Here is a 21,605-nt window from a genome sequence, read left to right on the forward strand (position 1 = left end):
AAGAAAAAGGAATGATTCTTGGAAAACACAAATCTTGAGAAACTTTCTCCCATGTAATTACATTTTTATCTAAAAACTATGTTGAACTATGTGTGAAAGGAAAAAGTAAATGTATTGCTGCCCTAATCGTTTCGAAGACTTGCTCATGAGTGCAATTTGTTAGGATTTTAAAATTTATTCTGCCACACATCCATTTGCTTCAGTATTAGCAGCAAGCACCCTGCTTTGTGTAGCCAAAGTGGCCAAGCACGGAATAGAATAAGGGAAACAAAAAACTTCCAAGCTGTTTCTGCCCCCACATTGCGGCTTTAGGAATAGTTGAATGGACTGAGAAAAAAAGAAAATAGTAACTATTACTCAAACATTACTTTGGTGATATCTGTCATTTCTATTATACACTGTCAGTCCCAATCCTGATAGGGTTAATTTTTGGAAAATACAGCTAAAAACTAAAATTTTGGTGGGGCCTCCAATCCAGGAATCTGAAATACAGCCAGTTCAACATTGAATTTACAGATGATTCACTAGAAGCAGAAGCCTGGGTAAAGTGGTGGTGGCTGCCAGGCACGGCAGGGAGGTAAGGCTTAGAAAAGCAAAGTGCCCAGCGTGAGACCACTTAGGAAGTTTGCGATGAAAAGTGCACTTCTAGCTGCAGTTCCCTGCTCTTACCCGGAAGCTCTACCCTAAGTGGTAGCTATGCTTCTCTGCCTACAGCCAGGAGGCGAAACACCACGCTGCTTTCATCTCTAGGTGATGCTCGGTGACACAGTTCTTCCTGTTTGCAATCTGAGCCTTTGCTGAAATGTAGCACAGTGAGGGCAAAGTTCAAGTGGCCGGCGGGGTGAGACCCATCTCTCTTGTATGGCCCTTGATTTGTGTAAGTCAAAGTAGAAATGCCCAGAAAAGGGAGCGTGAGAGGAAACTGTGGTCCAGTTTGCAATCCCACTCAACACCATCAGTTTCAGCTTTTCCAGGGCTCGCTGCCAATCTTCAAAAGCATCCACAGCTCTTCTAAAAGAATCCCTGCTCAAAACACACTTTCAAATGTTCTCTGATGAAAATTGCCAGGTTAATTTGTGTGTACCATCTGTTAAGGCAGTCATGTAAAATTCGAGGATTTTGTGTCAGTGAGTTAATTCTCCTGGGTGCTGAGCCACGTGGGACTGTATATTTAGAGAGCCAACAAGAAATGGGCTCTACCTAATGCGAAGGCCTCGGGCAGAGCCCCGCTAACAGGAACTGCCAGTGAACTTGACACGTGCTTCTGCCAGATGTGATTTTGGCTGGTATTCTTCACCACTGAAATTTTCTTAGTAGTTTACAAATATATTCTCTGTCGCTTCTTGTCCACTTTCTCCCACTTAAAAGTTACATTCTAAAGTCAGCTGTATAGTGCAAATAATTTACCACCTGGGGTTGAATCATTAATTAAACCTCCCCATGTACAGAGACGTTCTCATGTGGAAAAAAAAAAAAGCTCAAGAAAACATACTGTGATTCCACTGTTTCTTTTCTAATGGTGTAGCTAATATTTTTTTACTTTTTAAAATCTACTTGCTGGATATTTTTATGCCAATCCATAACTTCATTTGAAGAGCTAACCTGGGACTGTTAAAAAAAAAAGGAAAGAAGAAATTATTTTCACCTTCTCGTCTATCAGCACTAATCCTCTTAAAAGTGCCCTTTCAATCAAGCAGTCCAAGAGAAGCTCAATTTTCTCAGCAAATAGAATACTGAAATGTACAGTTTAAAAGGGTTACTACTGTGAGTGAAAAAGGGAAATAACGGCATGACCCACGGATACCCCCGGGCCAGAACACACTGTGCCACACGTCTGTATTGGGCCAGAGATACGAATGCAGCCCTGGCCGCCTGAAAAGCCAAGGAAATGGCAGGTGTTTGGTGGGGACAAGTACTGGAAATATTTTTATTGCAAAGTGACTGAAACTCAGTCAGAGGTTGAACTCTTAGCAGGCAGGCAGCCAGGGCTTGGAGAAACGGACCAAGATTATCACCAGTGGGTTCCTCCAGCCTTGACAACAACGACAATGACAGTTTCAAAATCGTTTGATGAATTCAGATGACTCTGGAAAGTTTTATCTTAAAAAGCGTGCCCTAAGAAAAACGACAGGAGAAATACATCATCAAAATGGTATAGAAATGCATCAGAAACTGCCTATAGATTGCCCAAAGAGAACAGAACCAATTTTTCCTAGAAGATTGAAGAGAAATATTGAGTAGACCCAGCTTCATTTAATACCCACAGAGTTCATGTGAGAATGGAATTCAGAAGACTGGGGATGGTGAATAAGAAAAGATAAGGAGCACAAAATGGCCCTTCACTGTGTCCCTGGAAGGTCACAGCCCAGTTCTTACAGCACAACGCGAAGCACCAGGTTACAGTGGGGTTTCAGACGTGGCTCTCCTCCAGAAGTCTCTCTTTAACATTGTTTGCAAAATGTGTACGACAGTCAGGTTTATGCACACTGTTAGAGAACAGATAGTCTCTTCTTATTCATAGCAAAGAGTTTTATTATTTCGGTACAGTTGCTAAGCAAAATTAAGCTTGAACTTGAGCTGTTAACTCTCAATTATATCTATAATAGCATTGCATTTATTTAGAAGCAATGAGGTTTCTGATTTCAAGTCAGAAAATCCCAGGGCCCTATACAACATGATCATTCTCATGGCCTTATCCAGGCCTTCTGGAAGTTTCACCTCTATCATTTGAAGCTAATATGCTTAATCTTTCTGTGGTTTAAAAAAAACACTGTATATAACCGGTATAAAGAGCTAAGGCAGGATACTGGTTGAGAGAGCAGATTCTAGGGTCAAACCTCCTGAATTTGAATTGTGTCTCTGTCAGTTACTATCGTGGAGACCTTGGCCAAGTTCCGCCTCAGTTACGCCATCAGTAAAATGAAGATAATACTAGATCCTACCTTGTAAGGGTGTGGTGAAGATTACATGAGATAATGCATGTAAATCATGTGGCACAATGCTGGCATTTAGAAAGGAAAATCAACCCTTACTGTTTGGCAGACAGTTAAGCCAACATCCTAGAGCAGTGATGGCGAACCTTTTGAGCTCGGCGTGCCAGCATTTTGAAAAACCCTAACTTAACTCTGGTGCCGTGTCACTTATAGAAATTTTTTTATATTTGCAACCATAGTAAAACAAAGACTTATATTTTTGATATTTATTTTATATATTTAAATGCCATTTAACAAAGAAATATCAACCAAAAAAAAAAATGAGTTCGAGTGTCACCTCTGACACACGTGTCATAGGTTTGCCATCACTGTCCTAGAGCTTAGTGTTGTCCAGGCTGAGCGGATTTCTCCACATCCTAATTTTGTCTCCATTCTCCTTCCCCCTAGCTTCCCCGGCTTCCCCCAGGGTTTCTGTATTTCTTACATGGTAGTCCTCTAATGAGCACAAAAGGTTCTGGTCAATGTCGAACTTTTTAAAAAGAATTACCTGCTTTAACACATTAAGCACCTCTTCACCTGAGTTCACTGGGGATTAATGCCCACAAATCTGAACTGACAGTAAAGGAGGGAATGGACACAAAGGACAGGAAATGGACTGATTGAGGAGCTGGAGGAATAGGGACAAAACAACAAAACAAAACAAAACAAAACAGGAAACAGAAAGACTTGTGAAAGCAGGTGAGCACGTAGGTGATCCAGCTGCTCTTCGCCACAATAACAATGTGTTTCCCAATATTGTTCCAACTGCAGCACTGGTCCCTGAGATGATTAGCAAATAAATGGTTTCTTGGTCAAAAAAGTGTGTTCAAAGTGTTTCATACCACGTTTCCCTCCAGGAGTCTCAGTGGACATGAACATGTTAAAGTTCTGAGAAGTACTGCAGTAAAGAAACCTGCTTTATTTTGTTTATTTTGATTAATACTAATGAATACATTTGGATACTCTTCCCACCGTTGTTATTTTACACCTGGGAAACAAGAACATCCATAAGTAAAGGACAAATGTCAGGGTACTCATGAACCATAATAACACTGATGAGAAGAAAAGTGGGACTAACTAGCATTTAATGAGCACCTATTAAGTGTGCCAGGAGTGTGCTAACTGCTTGGGAAATACTCGCTCTTTCTCAGAAAAGTTAAGGTAATGGTTTTAAGTGGGAGGGATATTTGCAAAGTGTTTTATGAAAGAACGTCATGGCACATGCTAGCTGTCCTTAAGCGGGGACAAAATAACTCTTTAAATAAGGAAGGACCTTGAGAACTCACACAGCCTCTCTTTGTGCCTAAGAGTATTGCTTTTGCACTCACTGAGAAGCTGGGAGATTTTGGAGTTTCTCTATCCTCACTTCCCTGGAATGTAGTATTATATACACACCTGTGAACTTGTCCTGATTCTGCTTCTTGTTGTATATGTAACCTTGAGCAACATACTCCTCTGAGCCTATGTAAATACTGGAAAAATGATGTCATCTAACTGAAGTTGTAAGGTTTATACATACAAGGCACAGGTTTATAACAGCTGCTAAAAAATGCCAATGCCTTAATCTGTGGTCCTTACTATTTTTTTATGTCAATTGATTTTTTTTAATGTTTTTAATTTATTTTTTATGGATTTCAGAAAAAGGAAGGGAGAGGAAGGGATAGAAACATCAATGATGAAAGAGAAACATTGATCAGCTGCCTCCAGCATACCCCCCAACTGGGGATCAAGCCCACAACCCAGCATGTGCCCTAACTGGGAATCAAACTGGCGATCTCTTGGTGCATGGGTCCATGCTCAACCACTGAGCCCCACTGGCTGGGTTCTACAGTCCTTACTTTTGTATCCATTGATCAAAGTGTCATTCTCTTACACAAATACTAGAACAGGTTCTTTGGAGTCCATAAAATCATATGTACTCTTTCTACCTTCAATACCCATTAATTGTCATTTAATTATTACCAGATTGTCTCTGTGTATATGTTTGTAGGACCAACATATATATTTAACAATGTAAGTATATATAAAAATTATATAAAATAGCAATTTATGTATTTATTGTTAAAGGAAAAAGCTACATTTTATTCTTTATTTATATTCCCCAAGACCTCTATTCTAGCCTAGACCTAGGTACACAGTATTTGGTATGTCTTGTGAAATGAATGAATGAAAATAGTAGTGGTAAATTGCAGTAAAATTATACTTATTTTATCCAATATAATAGAATAAGTGTAACTTAATAATAGAACATTTTGCACTAGGGAACAAGCCAGGTTGGAGTCAGACTGCCATTTTGAAATTTGGTGCTAAATTTCTGATGCTTTACAAACAACATATGTTAGCACTGGATCTCAGCTAAGATGGAAGGTAGAGAATTCACAGATGAGAATGGATATGGCTTCTGTTCTTGGCAAGAAATTTGAATTTCCCTTCAAATAAATTGACTGTTAATGTGTTCGGTTGACACCAACTCCTATTTTCTTTCTTCTCTCCTTACTGTTTTTCATCCTCATGCAACAGAACCTAAAAGGCTGCCTCTTTTCATTTTCTGAAATGTTTATATGTCATTAAGAGTGAAGCATTGAGAGGTGAAACAGGCCAGGAAGGAGTGGGTACTGCACAATGACAACGATTACTTTTGTGGAGAATAACAGCTGTTAACGTCAGTTTTAAGTGTAGGCAGATGCAAAAACAACAGCCATAAAAAATGAGATTTCCCTTCCTTTCTTGTGCATTTTTGCCCACATTGGCAGTGAGACTGAACCGTGGGAGACTTTTATATTTAAATGAGTAAAAGGTCAAAATGAGTTAGAAATGGAGAAGTGCTGTTGACTCCATTTCGGTGTGTTTTCTGGTCACATTAATGGGGAATGGAAGTGACCCGTGTTAAGGGCAACCAGACACTCCATCAGTCACACATCCCAAATGACCTGCCCCTTCTATATCATTTCCTCTCCCTTTTTAGCCTCTTTTTAAAATCTACATGTTGGTACTCATAGCTGGAATGTAGCATTTACTCCTTTTTGATCTGAAAGAATAATGACAGATTTATGATACGTTCAACATATCTAAATGCTCTCTGACTCTTACCGGAGATGATGAAAGGGTAGGAAGTGTAAAATGGACTGAAGACAATGATCTCTTGTAGGAATGGAATGCCGCTGTTGAGAAGCTGAAGAGCGAGGCACTTGAGATTCTGCTGTCCAAGGACCACGTGGAGAAAGAACACCTACAGCTGTCTAACCAGAAACTGAATCGGCTTCAAGAAGAATTTGGTCAGCTCGTCGCGGAGAGGAAAACCTGGTTAAAAAAGGCGAATGATTTCTTTAACAGCGCCAACAAGGTCAGTGCGCGATCAAGTTGGTCATTTTAGGTAAATGGGGCAGTTCATTAAGAGACCCATTACTTCAACAGGCTGGAGCACATCACAGAAAGAGATATTTCATGACGAGTTGCAAAATTGATGGCAGCAAAGAAGAGCTTTGAAATTATAGTCTTATTATGGCCATTATCTGGTTCTCAAAACTAAGAGACTCAATGCTTTGACATGTAAAAAGTCACTTTTAAAAAAGTATTCATAGGACTTTATAGAGCTGTTGTTGGTCTGTTTGGGAGTAGGGGGAATAATTGTGCGCATCACTGTAGTGCTTCTCATGGAGGAAGGGCATTATTATAAAACTAGAGGCCCGGTGCAAAAAATTTGTGCACTTGGGGGGGGTCCCTCAGCCTGGCCTATGCCCTCTTGCAGTCTGGGACCCCTCGGAGGATGTCCACCTGCTGGCTTAGGCCTGCTCCCTGGGGGATCGGGCCCAAGCTAGCAGTCAGATATCCCTCTGGCAGCCTGACAGCCCTCGGAGGATGTCCACTTGCCAGCTGGGAGCAGGCCTAAGCTGCAGTCGGACATCCTTAGTGCTGCTGAGGAGGCAGGAGAGGCTCCCGCCACCACCGCTGTGCTGGCAGCCATCAGCTGGGCTTGTGGCTGAGCAGAGCTCCCCCTGTGGGAGCGCACTGACCACCAGGGGGCAGCTCCTGCATTGAGCATCTGTCCCCTGGTGGTCAGTGTGTGTCATAGAGACCAGTCATTCCCAGTCATTCTGCTATTAGGGTCAATTTGCATATTACCCTTCTATTATATAGAATAGAGGTCTGGTGCACGGGTGGGGGCCGACTGGTTTGCCCTGAAGGGTGTCCTGGATCAGGGTTGGGGTCCCGCTGGGGTGCCTGGCCAGCCTGGGTGAGGGGCTGAGGGCTGTTTTCAGGCTGGCCACAGCCCCTTCAGGGTAGGGGTCCCCACTGGGGTGCCTGGCCAGCCTGGGTGAGGGGCTGATGGCCATTTTCAGGCTGACCAAGCCTCCCGGCGACCGAAGCTCCCAGCCTTTCCTTTTTTTTTTTTTTTATTCGCTCCAGCTCCATGGCCATGGCGACTGGAAGCAGGTATCTGGGGTTTATTTACCTTCTATAATTGAAACTTTGTTGCCTTGAGAGGAGGCAGCAGCCGGCCGGGAAGCTTGGCTTCTTCCATCGCCGGGGCAACCAAGCCTCCTGCTCGCTCCAGCTCCATGGCTGCTGGCCACCATCTTGTTGGGTTAATTTGCATATAGTCTATCTGATTGGCTGGTGGGCGTGGCTTGGGGGCGTAGCGAAGGTACGGTCAATTTGATGTTTGTCTATTATTAGGTAAGATATACCAAGGTTAAAAAAATGTATCTTGAAGCTTTTACCCAAAGGTCTCTCTCTCTCTCTCTCTCTCACTCTCGCTCTTAAATCTTCTTTCAGTTATCTGGTTAAAAAATAGGAATAGTGCAAGCCTTCTGCATGCAAACCTTAAGTCTAGAAACAGACACTTGACTTGACCTGCCTGCCTAGGTCTTGGCCTTTGAAGTCAACTGAAGAGAGAGCTTTCTTTGGGCGTCTCCAGGTCTTCTTCAGTTAGAGAATTCTCTGCTTCTCCTGGCTGATTCATTTCATGTTGATTACGGTGGCTGGCTCCTGCTCTATGGTGATGTCTACTTGTTCATATCACTTGCATAGGGCTCAGTGTCTGAGGCTGGCGACCTTATTTGAAACTTTTTTTCCTACCAGTCCTAATTGAATATACCCCTTCAAGCTGCCTTATTGGAATTTTTTGATACCTTAAGTATCACTGAATTTTTAAAAACTGGACAATGTGGCAGGAAATGAATGGGGAGCCCCTAGAAGCTTGGTACAGTGTAATTTAAAGTCACAACATCAATGCTCTGAATACAATATCCAGGTATATATCAACATAGTTACTTAATTGTGAACTCTTTTACTAATAGGAAACATTTTGAAAAGGATGAATAATAAAATTCCAAAATGGAGGTGCTGGAGTTACAGTTAAAGAGATATTTATTGACAAATTATTTGTCGCTTGGTCTTGGGATATGTTTGTTGTAAGAGAAGAAACAAAAGGCATATTACTGGAGCCATTGAGCTAACTAAACAGATAGTAGGTGCTAAGTTTCTGTTCAGCAGCACTGTTTATGGAGAAGAGACTTTTTTTGTGTGTTGTTGTTAATCCTCACTTGAGGATATTTTTCCGTTGATTCTTTTTTAGAGTGGAAGGGAGAGACAGAGAGAGAAACATCAATATAGGAGAGTCAGATAGTTTGGTTGCCTCCCGACCAGGGCCAGTGATTGAGCCTGCAACCGAGGTACATGCTCTTGACCAGAATCGAGCCCACAAACCTTCAATCCCCTGATCAGTGCCCTAACCAATTAGACTAATCAGCTTGGGCTGAAGAAAAGACTTCTTAACACATTGTATGCGGGCCGTTTTTGCTCATTTTTTGTGCAAATGGCAACTTTCAGTAAAATTACGATAACTTTAGTTTTACATATTTTTTTTCAATGAAACTTTTTGTGATTTACTATAAAATGTATACTGAATTATTTTTCTTAAAATTTAAACAGACAAATACTGGAAAGCTCACTGGAAATTGTGTTTACCAGTCAACATAAAACGTATAAATACGTTTCCCATATACAATGTGTTAACTTGCATTATACCCTCATTTTACAAAATAAGGGGATCATCTGCCAATCAATTAATGCTGTTTTTAAGGAAAACAGTTAAAGAACCTGTTGCTATCGGAAAACAATGCTTCTAGTTCAGACCTATCCTATATAATAAAAGGCTAATATACAAATTGACCAAATGGCAGAACGACTGGTCACTATGATGTACACTGACCACCAGGGGGCAGATGCTCAATGCAGGAGCTGCACCCTGGTGGTCAGTGCCCTCCCACAGGGGGAGTGCCACTCAGCCAGAAGCCGAGCTCACCGCTGGCAAGTGCAGCGGTGGCGGCAGGGTCCTCTCCTGCCTCCGCAGCAGTCTGACATCCCCCGAGGGCTCCCAGACTGCGAGAGGGCGCAGGTTGGACTGCAGGATCTCCCATCCCAAGTGCACGAATTTTGTGCACTGGGCCTCTAGTAGTTTATAGGATTGCAAAATGGAGAGTTCTTTTTCTTCTCTCTCTTTCATTCTCTCTCTTTCTGGCTCTTGCTTTCTCTGCTCTTATTATTTGTTACCTTTCCAGGGAGATTTTTTTCCCCCTAATATTATTCATGGGCTTTAGGAAGAAAGAATGATATTGAAATAGTAATTTTTTAAAATGAAGAACTAAGTGGTTACTTTCTCCAACTCGTATAGTAATTCAGGTCAGATCCCAAAAGCTCATATTTCTCAACCCTAAAGACTTGATTTCTAGATCCCCTGTTTCATCCTTTGAATGCCACGGCATTCAAATTACAAGTTCAGTTGGGAGTTATCCATACTGTGTCATTCTTTATGGTCGAGAGCACTTATAAAGGTGTAGAATTCTTTCTACCTTTTCTAAGCATCAAGGAAATAATTTCCAGCTCCAAAGCTAAGAATTCAGTGTGAAAGGTGATGGGTACTTTTACTTCAGCAAAAAATAGAAGCTGCAGTTTGGAATGGGGATGCTTAATTATGACTCTTGAAGTTAATTACTTATTATATTATTAAGAAGTAATAAATGATGAATTAGCAGTGGATAAATCCATTTAAATTAAAGAAGGAAACTCTTCTCAAAATTTGTAAATGGTATTTTTATATTTCTGGTTTATATTATGGAATCTCCAAATTTTACAAAATTCTCACTACTTCATCTAGTTTTTGGTATAACACTCATCTTAAAAAATCTATAAGCTAAAATATTAACAATTTGTGAAATTCAATAAAATGATTATCACTAATTATCCACATTGACAGCAGTACCCACTCACTGCCTTTGACTACTTCTTAATCCCGCTAGGGATTGATGATTACCCAAGGCTCAAAATCAAGTCTGTTTCTTACCCAGAGCGTCCACTGCCTTTAGCTTGAGGTGTACCTGGAGTGAGCAGTAGGTGGCAATGTAAGCACACAGGATCTTGGGAGTATTGCTAATCATGTTTTCCATAAACCAGCTGCTGGACTCAAGGGGAGATTGGGCCATAGAGCTCAAGAACCCGAGATACTTCTTATCCTTTTATCTGCTGTATTTGCTGGACCTATTTGCTAAATCAACCAACAAATAAAAGTAGGGGTTGGTTGTCAACATTGGATGATAACTGATTGGAAGAGAGTTTTTCTAATTACTAAAATTTTCTTTAAATTTTTATTGATTTCAGAGAGGAAGGGAGAGGGAGAGAGATACAGAAATATCAATGATGAGAAAGAATCACTGATCGGCTGCCTCCTGGACGCCCCGTACTGGGGATCGAGCCCACAACCCCAGGCATGTGCCCTTGATCAGAATCGAACCTGGGACCCTTCAGTCCACAATCCGACACTCTATCCATTGAGCCAAACCAGCTAGGGCTCTAATTACTAGATCTTGCTAAGAGTTATGAGGACATGGTCATGAAATAGGAACATAGCACCTATGATAATAACTCATCTTGATCCCCCCATATTTTCATCTTTCATGATTATATATTACTTATTATATTTCCAGCATGTTCACAAGAAGGAAGTGCTGGTTAATATGTGGTGATTGCCCAAATGTATTTATCATTGTTTAGGGAATGTGGTTTGAATCAAACAGAGATAAAAATGCATAATAGGTTTCAAGAGCAGAACAGTGTGAGCCTCTATTTATATAACAACGATGATTGAACCCAAAGCTGTAAAACATGGCTGATTACTCATAAAGTTTTATATTCCACATTTTCCATTCCCAGGCACATGATTTCACTGGGGAAATCAATCAGAGGAGAGAGGCCAAAACCACACGGTCTGATTCTTGGGTGGCCAGCCTAAAAGCAAAGGTGCAGCAAAAGTTGTGGCAGCCCGAGGAACACACCAAAAGCAGTTTGAAATGTCATGACTGTCGGGATTCTACTACTTCTACAGTCGCCACTGAAAAGTTACTGTCTTTTTAAAAAGATGATGTTACTTTTTTGAGATATTTACAGTGATGCAGAACAGTAATGTCTGCAGCAACATTATAGTTACAGATGAAAACAGTAATTAAACATGGAATTTAGTACATTTTTTTTTCACTTATGTATACACTAGTCTACCTTTTTCCAGAATAGATACCTTTTAGCCCAGATGTAGGAAACTATTAATTAAAATTGACCAGTTGTTGTGTGGAGTGAAAAAAGAAACTTGTCCAAATAAAGGACCCGCAAAATATAATCCAGAAGGAATTTGAAGTGATATATATGAATTAAAGAAATTAAGCTAATTGTCACTAGACATCAAGGAAGGTATCATTACGGTCAGTTTCATAATTCTTAAAGAGCCTCAGATTTCTTATTTTCAGAATAACTTTCCTTTTTCTTAGAAAAAATTAAAGCAACCTGCTTTCACTCCCTCCCTTCTTTCACATTTGCATTCAGATAACATGTTGTGTATCGACTGTTCTCATGCATTGTATGGGTAGTTGAGCTAAAGTAACAGAAATACAATCTTGCCGAAACCGGTTTGGCTCAGTGGATAGAGCGTCGGCCTGCAGACTGAATGGTCTCAGGTTCGATTCCGGTCAAGGGCATGTACCTGGGTTGCGGGCACATCCCCAGTGGGAGATGTGCAGGAGGCAGCTGATCGATGTTTCTCTCTCATCGATGTTTCTAGCTCTCTATCTCTCTCCCTTCCTCTCTGTAAAAAATCAATAAAATATATTAAAAAAAAAAAAAAAAAAAAAAAAAAAAAAAAAAGAAATACAATCTTTGCCTTCAAGACCCTCTGTGCCTAGTTTAGAGGAGAGGCAAGGGACAGAGTGCCGTGTGCTGTGGGAAAAGCCTCAATGGCGTAAGCCCAGCGCATTAGGCAACGCAGAGACAGGGCCTTGACCTGGCCCAGGGGAAACAGTGTCAAGGAGGTGACCACTGAGTTGACTTGGAAGGCTGGGGCGGGAAGGCACTGGGGCTGCATGGTACAAAGTCATGCCGTGTATGGGGAATCTCAGGCAATTTATTTTGCCAAGAGTATATGGTGTAAGCCCAGAGTGATAGGAAACCAATGTGGTAGATGCAGGCAGGCGTCTGTTGGGAAGGGTCTTGAATAGCGTGCTAAGAAGTTTCTGTCTCATGCTGAACATGTCCTTAAATAGGCAGAGGTAGTAAGATTTTGAAAAAGTAGTGATGAGGCAAACCTCCTCCTGTAGAAGCAAGTGATATCTTGACTTACTCTCCCTCCTACTTCCCTCTGAGAGACTGGTTTAGAAACCTTTGGTTTTACAGCTCAGGGACAAGTTTTTTAAACCATAGCAAATATTTGATAAGTATGGCTAAATTATTAGCATAGAATTATTAAAGCATATCTAATAGAAACAATTATAAAAATCAAGGAATACTTTTAATATCTTACATTTCTCATGAGAGCCCACAACTCAGTCCATATTTAATAGTCTTATAATAAAGACACTCAATTTTTTAAAATTTTATTTTTTATTGACTTTAGAGAGAGGAAGGGAGAGAGAGAGAGAGAAACATCGATGTGAGAGAGAAACATTGATTGATTGCCTCCCATAGACCTTGACTGGGGATTGAACCTACAAACCTGGGTATGTGTCCTGACTAGGAATCAAACCCACCACCTTTTGGTGTAGAGCAGTGGTTCTCAACCTTGGCTGCACATTAGAATCACCTGGGAATCGTTTTAAAATCCTGATTTCTGGGCCTCATCCCTCCGGAAATTCTGTTTCTTTGTTACTAATGTTGTGGCCCCAGCCCATAACAAAGAAACAGAATTTCTGGAGAATGAGGCCCAGAAATCAGGATTTTAAAAAGATTCCCAGGTGACTCTAATGTGCAGCCAAGGTTGAGAACCACTGGTGTAGAGGGTGATGCTCCAACCAACAGAGCCACACTGGGGGGCAAGACGCTCGATTTTATTATCACTCATTCATGAGTATCTTTCACAATAAAGTTATCAATTCACTTCTAAGTCTTGAGTGTATTAATTAGTTTCCCTTCCATGGCAATTTTCTCCCTTGTACGGAAGGTATTTTAGGTAGATTTATTTTCCTTTGCTAAAGTAAAATTCCTCAAGGGTAAGAAACATGTCCATTTCACTTCATTTTCACCAGAAGACCTAGAGCAGTGCCTTGCAGGTAGTGATGCTCAATAATTGTTTGAATGATTAAAACAGTGAAGTATTAGCAACTATGGAGTGTCAAGGCCAAGTACCTTACATGGATCATGAGAGATTATATCGATCCAAGGAAATTGGGATGAGAGCACTGTGAAAAGGGGGCGCTTAATCAGAACCTGAGGGACTCAGATTTCAAGGAGACTCGTCATCACACAAGTCGCTTCCTCTGAGAATCTCCATGCAGCATTAATTGCTTATTTCTTACGATTCCCTCAGTATTTATCTGTGCTCTTTACAGAGAGATTATGTCTTAATCACTTCTGTAGGCCACCTAGTGTTCAAAGATTTGTTGAATGCATGTCTATGTGACAAATCAATTTACATGTTGAGCTTGAATTTCCTCTTTTCTAAAATAGGTCTAACAATCCTTATCTCCTTCAGGGAATACCATTCAGAAATAAAAGTTCTTATAATTGGTGATACATGTACAGAGTCTTTTCAGGGTAGCACGGGAGTATAAATAAATAGAATCGTGGAGTAGTACGTGAAAACTCAGAAACGTTTGCTAGTGTGACACTTTTCTGCAATAACAGAGTGGAGTGGGGAGCCAGGCTGCCTGGGTATGAATCTGGTCTCAGACATTGGTTAGCTCTCTGGCCTCGGGCAGTTATTTGACTTCCCTGTGCATCTGGCTTCTTCATCTGTAAAATAGAAATTATAATTATGTGTACCTCACAGAGTCATTGTGTCGTCTGAATGAATTAATACAGGACTAGTGCATAGAACAGCTAAGCTCTCACTAAGGGGTAGACATTATTTGTCATTATGTTTTCATTTAATACTGCACTAGCTCCTCTAATATGACTTAAATGCTCTTGTTCATTTTCATTTCCCCAGCACACAGCAGAGCATATGCCCCATAGATTTCAATACATATTTGCTGAATAAATGAAAAAAATGCTTTGCATATTGTGAATGGACATTTTCCCATGTTAATATTCCCAAGTTCATCCTAAAACCATTTAGGTCATTTTAGATAAAAGAATTAAAAAATTATAAATAGGGACTGGCCAGCTAAAGTTCTACTTATGGGTTGAATATATCCTTTTCGAAGACAGATTTATCTCAGAGAAAGTAAGGGGTGGTCCGTACATAAACTTCCTACACTCCTTATGGATAAAATGCCTCAGGTACATGCTACTTTCAATCCCAGACTCTCTCTTCCAATGTTTTTTCAGCTTTCAGATTGTGAGGCCAACAGCTGCTTAGGTACTCTTAATTTGGACACCTGCCATTAGCATTTCTAACCCACCTTGTTACACTGAGAACACAGAAGGGATTCTTGGGCCCAGCAGCAGCAACCTTGGGGAGGCAAGGAAGGAGCCGGAGCACCAGTAAGGGGTAGAAAAAATAGGGAGCTGAAAGTCATATCCCCCTTTGCCTTTGACCATCATGGCATTGAAAAGCTTGGGTGGATTTGGACAGGCCTGAAATAGGAATCCGCTTGCCACGGTGGGAGCCATGAGCAGTTACCCAGGTGATCTTGAGGAGAAACACTGAACCTTTTTGTCTTTATAAAAACCGAACCCATGCTCTAATTAAAAGCTGAGTTGAATTTGTATCCTTAGTAATTATAAAGGTTCCAACCAAACTCATTTTCTGGCCTTTGGACGCATGGAAAGAAATTTTCAAGGTTCAGCAATGTTTGTTTTTTGTGTGTATATGTTTCTATATTTATTCTCTTCAAATTAGTCAAGAAGCAAACAGTATTACTTATTAAACACCTCTGTGAAACAGCATGGTGTAAGAAATATGCTAAATGACTTGCTTAATTTACTATCTCATAGATATTTAAAAACACACACAAATGTGCCATGTCGTGATACCATCTCTATTTTATTTGGGGCAGCCTGCTTTGGATATTAACAAGGGAAAAAAGAAAGATCTTTATTAGCATCCTAAGAAACAGAAACCAATCAACTTCTTAGTTTTATTTTTCCTAAACCAGTGCCAAAAGAGCTTGTTCATCTCCTTCTTATCTGCCTAAGAACTGACTGGTGCCATACAAAATAGTCAAGAAGAGGTAGGCCCTAGAGAGAGGAAATGTTATACTTGTGCATGTATCCTTTCTTTTCTAAACCATTCATTTGACCAGCACATACAAGATTTGAAGAAAGAGGGGGATGTGAATAGAAACACTGAAGGTGAAACGTTAATGGCAAAGGAGTTTACGTGGGGGGTCACAGTGTTCTTACCAGAAAGAAGCTGTTCTGTACCATGTGTGCAACAAAGAGAGTCTTTGCAGGCTGGATCCAGTGTATCAGGTTCCTTATGGGTACCGTGGACAGAAAAGCACTGAGTTCTATTTTGGGAGCAGATTAAGTGAGAGCAATGATACTTAGATCACTTCTGAAATTGGCACATGGATTCCTCATCAAATTCTACATGGGAATATGAGAAGCAAGCTCTGCATGTGACAATCACAGAGAGTATAACCTTCTTGAAGGAGGCCTCCTCTTAAAATGAAGAAGTTTAATTCCGTGTTCATAGATTATTCCCATTAGGTTTAGGTGAGGATTAAGGATAAGGAATCAGCTCTCTTGTAGAATCTAGCCCAAGGGTGGGCAACCTTTTTGTGAGTGTGTGCCAAAACCAGCAAAATCTCTGATTCAAAATTCTTCTGTGTGCCAACCCTAATTTTTTGAGAACATGTTATGCCTACTTGATATCTCTTAAGGTGTACGTATGTGAAGAACCTTGAAGAAATAATAAAATTTATTCAAGCGACAAAAACACAGTATATGATGATGAAAAAGACATTTATTTTTTAATGTACACATGTACACTGATAGTCCGACAGGAAACTTTATGACTCCGTTTGATATTATCAGTGGGACTTTTGCTGCTGCATCACTGATGACAGAGATTTTACATCAGGTTTATATTTCGTGACCTTCAGAGATACACACAAGCTACTACTTTCATCTGTCAGGCTACTCCTATTACGAGACTTAACAAAATTCATCACTGAGAACAAAGATTCACAAGCGTATGTGGATGAAACCAAAACACTGGTCGGATCTAGGAAGGCAGGGAGAGTTAAGGCAGAGGCATAGAAATTGCTCTTCCCCTCTCTCGTCAATCCATGTCTATGGTCTTTAAGATAACTTGTTATGTAAAATTATTTATTTATCTAAGATGCACCTACACTGAATTTATCTGAAAAATAAAAAAGTCGATATTAAGAAAAAAATTGTAAATGGAAGATTATAAGAGAGGGTTTCACGTGCCAGCAAAAGTTACTGGTGTGCCATGTTTGGCACGCGTGCCAGGGGTTGCCCACCCCTGATCTAGCCTATGTGACCAATAGGAAGTATTTTGCAAATTTGTATATTTGTTCAGCCGAAGAAGGAATGAAATCCCTCACCTCCTTTCTACTGCCATCATTCTAGTAAGTGTGATATATAGAGCAATTCATAAGTAAATGCTTTGACACTTGGTCTTTCAGAGAGAAAAACTCTGGAAGGAAATTTGGCTATTTTCTTTCTAAGTTATGGACTGTCTTGGCATTTGATACAGTACCTTCTCCTTCCAGTGAATGTGCAGCCATTCCAGTTCTTACCATGCTATTAGGAAGCAGTACTTTCACGATAGTATTCAGGAATGCGGTGGGGTCACAGCACACATACATTTAATGTGCACATGGCTTCAGAATCTAACTCCTGTGAAGGTGAGGCCTATGCCTAACCCACTGACATGAGAGTAGCAGCTGTTCAATGGGCCACAGAGGAGAGACCCAGGTGGGTGGCCACACACTTCTCGGTGGTTTTTGAAAGATGTGAGCCATCACTCAAGATTTAGAGTAACAGCCAGCAACTATTTTCTGAGTACTTACTACACATGCGCCATCACACCCTAATTACTTTCATAACAGCTTAGTATTAAAACGGAGTGGAGTTAAACTTACAGGCAAGGAAAAGCACTTTGGGATTCTCTGTCCTTTTTCATTCACCCTAGGAAGTTGAGAATTATCTTAAGGAAGACAAAAGGGAATGCTGTGACAATTGTATACAACAGACTCTCCCTTGATTTCTTTCTTTTGTGTAGCTCAGTGGCCCTCAGTCCTAAATGTGACTATGTATTACTGTGAGCACTAGTTTACATATACTCAACTTTAAGTGTGATTTAAGGGAATTCATGGTCATTGTGAATCCAACAGATTTTTGCTTTGAGCATTAACTTTAAAACTAACCCTTGATTAACAAGAGACTCTGCTTTATTCATACTAAGCAGTAAGAATTTAAAATATAAAACAAAATTCCAGAAACAGTGGTTTTTGCCAGGTGGTATTTCCATGTGTTAGGGAATGACCAAGAGAGTAATTCACATCATCTTTTCTAATAGCATCTTGGCTCTGTTGCCACCTGCAGGGGGAAAATGGATTAGTTGAGAAAGAGTTCTTCAGGTTCAAAGTTGCTTTAGTAAAGCAATTTCTCTTTTAGATAAAGTCCTATATAGCTAAGAGACATCACTCAACCTTTCTCTGTATCTTTCCTCACAGGTAAGAAGGAAAGGTAGACACTTATTTATAAGAAGTAAGTTTTAAAATCCTACCTTTTAAACCTAAGATTAACAGGCTTCTTGGGAATGTCCCTTCTTTCTTGGCCTCCCATAGTAAGTCTTTGCCACATGCTGCCATCGCCCTTGGTTTTAGAGCTGGCCCTCGGGGCCAGACAAATTGAGTGCAAATAGCAATCTGCCACTTAGTAGAGGTGTCACTTTGTGCGATTTATTTAACCTCTCTGGACTGAGTTTCCCCAGTCCAGAGAGGTTAAATAATGTCTAGCTCCCTCCCTCGCTGTGAACGACAATGTGCTTGAAACGCAGCAGACTTTCAAAAATATTTGTCAAGTGATGGAAAATAATTGTGAAACAAATAGTATAAGAGGAGCACATAATTCGCATTAAACTGTAGTTATTATTATTACTTGCTATCAGCTATTAAATAAATGAGAATGATTTTTTTTTGTTTTAAAAATACATTTCTATTGATTTCAGAGAGAGGGAGAGAGAAAAACATCAGTGATGAGAGAGAATCATTGATTGGCTGCCTCCTGCATGCCCCCTGCTGGAGCTTGAGCCAGTAACCAGGGCATGTGCTCTGACCAGGACGAACCCTGACCTCCTGTTCATGGGTTGGTGCTTAACCACTGAGAAACACTGGCTGGCAGAAATTATTTCATTTTTAAGCATTCTAAGTAATAAGCAGAAAGAGCAGATTCATGAGACAGGAGCACATTGGTGAGAGAACAGAATATCAACATATATGTAATATGACAGTACTTGAGAGATTTCATTTATAAATTCAATTTTTTCCAGTTCCAATTCTGCCATTAAAACTCACTCCTAAGGTGGTGGCCAGGGCAGGAATGGGTGCGCTCACACAGCTCCACAGCTGTATCTTCTACATTTGGCTTAAACTGTGTCCCTGCCCATCAGCCCAGCCGGCTCCCCTGGTCCAGAGAAAAACTCTGGAAGGAAATTTGGCTATTTTCTTTCTAAGTTATGGACTGTCTTGGCATTTGATACAGTACCTTCTCCTTCCAGTGAATGTGCAGCCATTCCAGTTCAGCTCTTAATCAAGAGTCTTCCTCAGCTCTCCGTGGTGCTAGACTCACAAGGCCATCTGCTCTCATTGCTCCTGTGGGGTCCTCCTACTCCACCTGGTAGGCCCCTGCTGAGCTCACTGGCTTCCAGGGAGGGTGGACTTCAGGGCCCCGGCTGTCAGTGGCACTGTCAAGCTTACTGGGGTAGGTTCTCCAGACTGGTATGAAGCATCCTGAACAGCGGCTTCCTCCAGGAGTGCCAGAGGGCAACATGGCAAGAGCTCCCTTGCTATTCAGCTTTTCTTCACCTTACCTAACTCATCCTGCTCACCAGGCTCAAGTTCAGAGATGGGCTATGAAGAGGCCCATGAAGACCACTGTACTCTGCTCTCTTTCTCTCATGTTACCACAGTCCTCTTTTATTTTCTTGTTATCATATACTCCTCTTTCATAATGCCCCCAAACATTACTCTATGTTAATTCCATAAACCAAATCCCCCATGCTTGTTTGTTGATCTGCTAATAAAGGAAGAAAATCAAAAAATTCAAAAATCTTCTCTCAAGATAATATCTTAGTTTGCAAAAAATATGTGTTTTTTCTGCATAATCTATTTGTATGCTGGAAGCTAAATATTACCTTGCTTTTAATCTTTGTACTGCTTCAGATCCAAATTCTAATCTTCTCTGTAGAGAGATGAATGTCTATGGATGGAGTAGGCAGAAGGTCTTCTACTTGGATAGCCAAGGGCAAAAGCACATTAGTAAGTTTTTGGCTATTTCCCTGTAGTGTTTCAGTTTGAAAGTGCAATTTATTGGGACATTTTCTTTTAAGAATATTACAGAGACATTCAGGTTATGAAAGTCTGCATAATATTTTTAAAACATTCCATCCATTATTTGTATGCAGTTCAGAATGTGCAAATAGTAAACCTGGCCTTCTAAATTCTACACTGTTATAACTGTTGTCTAGGTACGTTCTCAATGTAAACTATTTTGGTGATTTTAAGGTGTTGACACTTATGTATGCTGAACTAAGCTGTGATCAGTTTCTCTAAATGGAGCCTTAAAACTATACAGCTCTTTTCCAACACTAAACTTGTTGTTTCGGGTTTTGATTAAACTAATAAATTAAACAGACTGGCTTACTCGCTAGTATTTCATGTACACATCAATGTAGATTTTAAACTAGAAAAGCAGAAAATGAAAGTTTGCTTTCTTTGGCAGGCGTTTGATGTACTTGGAAGAGTCGAAGCTTACCTTAAGCTCCTTAAGTCAGAGGGTTTAAGTCTGCCTGTCTTGGCAGCGAGGCATGAGGAATTACACGGAGAAATTAAAGGCTGCACTGCTGATGCTTTGCAAAAGGGACAAGCCTTAATCAGCCAAGTGGACTCCTGCAGGTGAGTAAAGGCTATTTCTCCCTCTGTGCAACAAGCCTTTTCACAGTTTCCACAACTTGTTAAAAAATAAGTTGCATGATTTTTTTTTCTGCTTCTGATGCTTCGCTACATTATGACATGGCTTAGAAGGATCTACTGGATTTTGGTCAGCAGTGATTCTGAACACAGTATTGCTCAGCCAGAAGTGAGGCCATATTCTGAGCCTGAGGACCTGAAGATGCTAAAGCTTTCCCTCTATGAGTTTCTGAGGAGAGGAGAACAAAAGTGCAAAAGAAGAAACAGCGTTAGGTCTCAATGCTTTTTCTTTCCTCCATGGTGGGTTTCTTCCCTTTTAATTCATGAGCCTGAAATCTACCCGGTTTCTTTTTTCCTCTCCGGAAAAAAAACGAAAGCACCAGAATTCCCTTTCATCAATGACTTTGTAGCTCACTAAGCAAAAACCCCAAATAAAAGGAGACATTGTTAACAATAACAATGGCTCAGGTTTACCGAGAGCCCATCATGTGCCAGGCACTGTGCCAAGAGCCTCGTGAATCCTCATAGCAACTCTACAAGGCACATACTATTAATGTTCGACATTTACAAGTGACTGAGATACAGAGAAGTTAACAAACTTGCAAAAGGTCACACAGCCAGTTAGTGGCAGATCCAGAATTCAAATCCATGTTAATGGGTCCTAGACCCCATGCTCTTCACCAGTATGCGTGGAATGATCATTTTTTATGAGCACATTTGGTGAGTGTATCACTGTGAGTCTAGAGTTGAGTGGGAATGAGGAGAGAAAAGGAATGTGAGAAACAAAGAGAATAAAATGGGAAAGTATGAGGAAGAAGAGGGATTGGCTGACAAAAGAGATAAGGTTGTGGATATTGGCTAGGATGAAACGAAGGCAGGGCTTACATTTTGACAGAGAGACAAAAAGGTCTGTGCCAGTGGGTTAAGTCCAGTTTTTTATCTTCCGTGTCCACAATCTTTGAAACTAAAAAAATTCAATTTGAGGAACAATGAGACGGGTGGGATATAGTAAAGTTATTCTATTTCTTTGTCCTGCTCGGTGCTA

At 40.5% G+C, this 21,605-nt stretch overlaps 1 protein-coding gene across 4 annotated transcripts in view; it reads left to right on the plus strand.

Annotated features, from left to right (window-relative positions):
• Positions 1 to 21,605, plus strand: part of CCDC141 (coiled-coil domain containing 141) — a 171,497-nt gene that overhangs the window by 88,376 nt on the left and 61,516 nt on the right. For all 4 annotated transcript variants that reach the window (XM_070422661.1, XM_070422659.1, XM_070422660.1 and 1 more), the window contains 2 exons: positions 6,121 to 6,315; positions 20,373 to 20,545. In XM_070422661.1, the coding sequence (XP_070278762.1) occupies positions 6,121 to 6,315; positions 20,373 to 20,545 (368 nt within the window). The remainder of the gene's footprint in view (positions 1 to 6,120; positions 6,316 to 20,372; positions 20,546 to 21,605) is intronic.

Source organism: Myotis yumanensis, unplaced genomic scaffold (assembly GCF_028538775.1).
Source record: "Myotis yumanensis isolate MYYU_CA2020_CCGP unplaced genomic scaffold, mMyoYum1.0.hap1 SCAF_8, whole genome shotgun sequence".
Lineage (NCBI taxonomy): Eukaryota > Metazoa > Chordata > Mammalia > Chiroptera > Vespertilionidae > Myotis > Myotis yumanensis.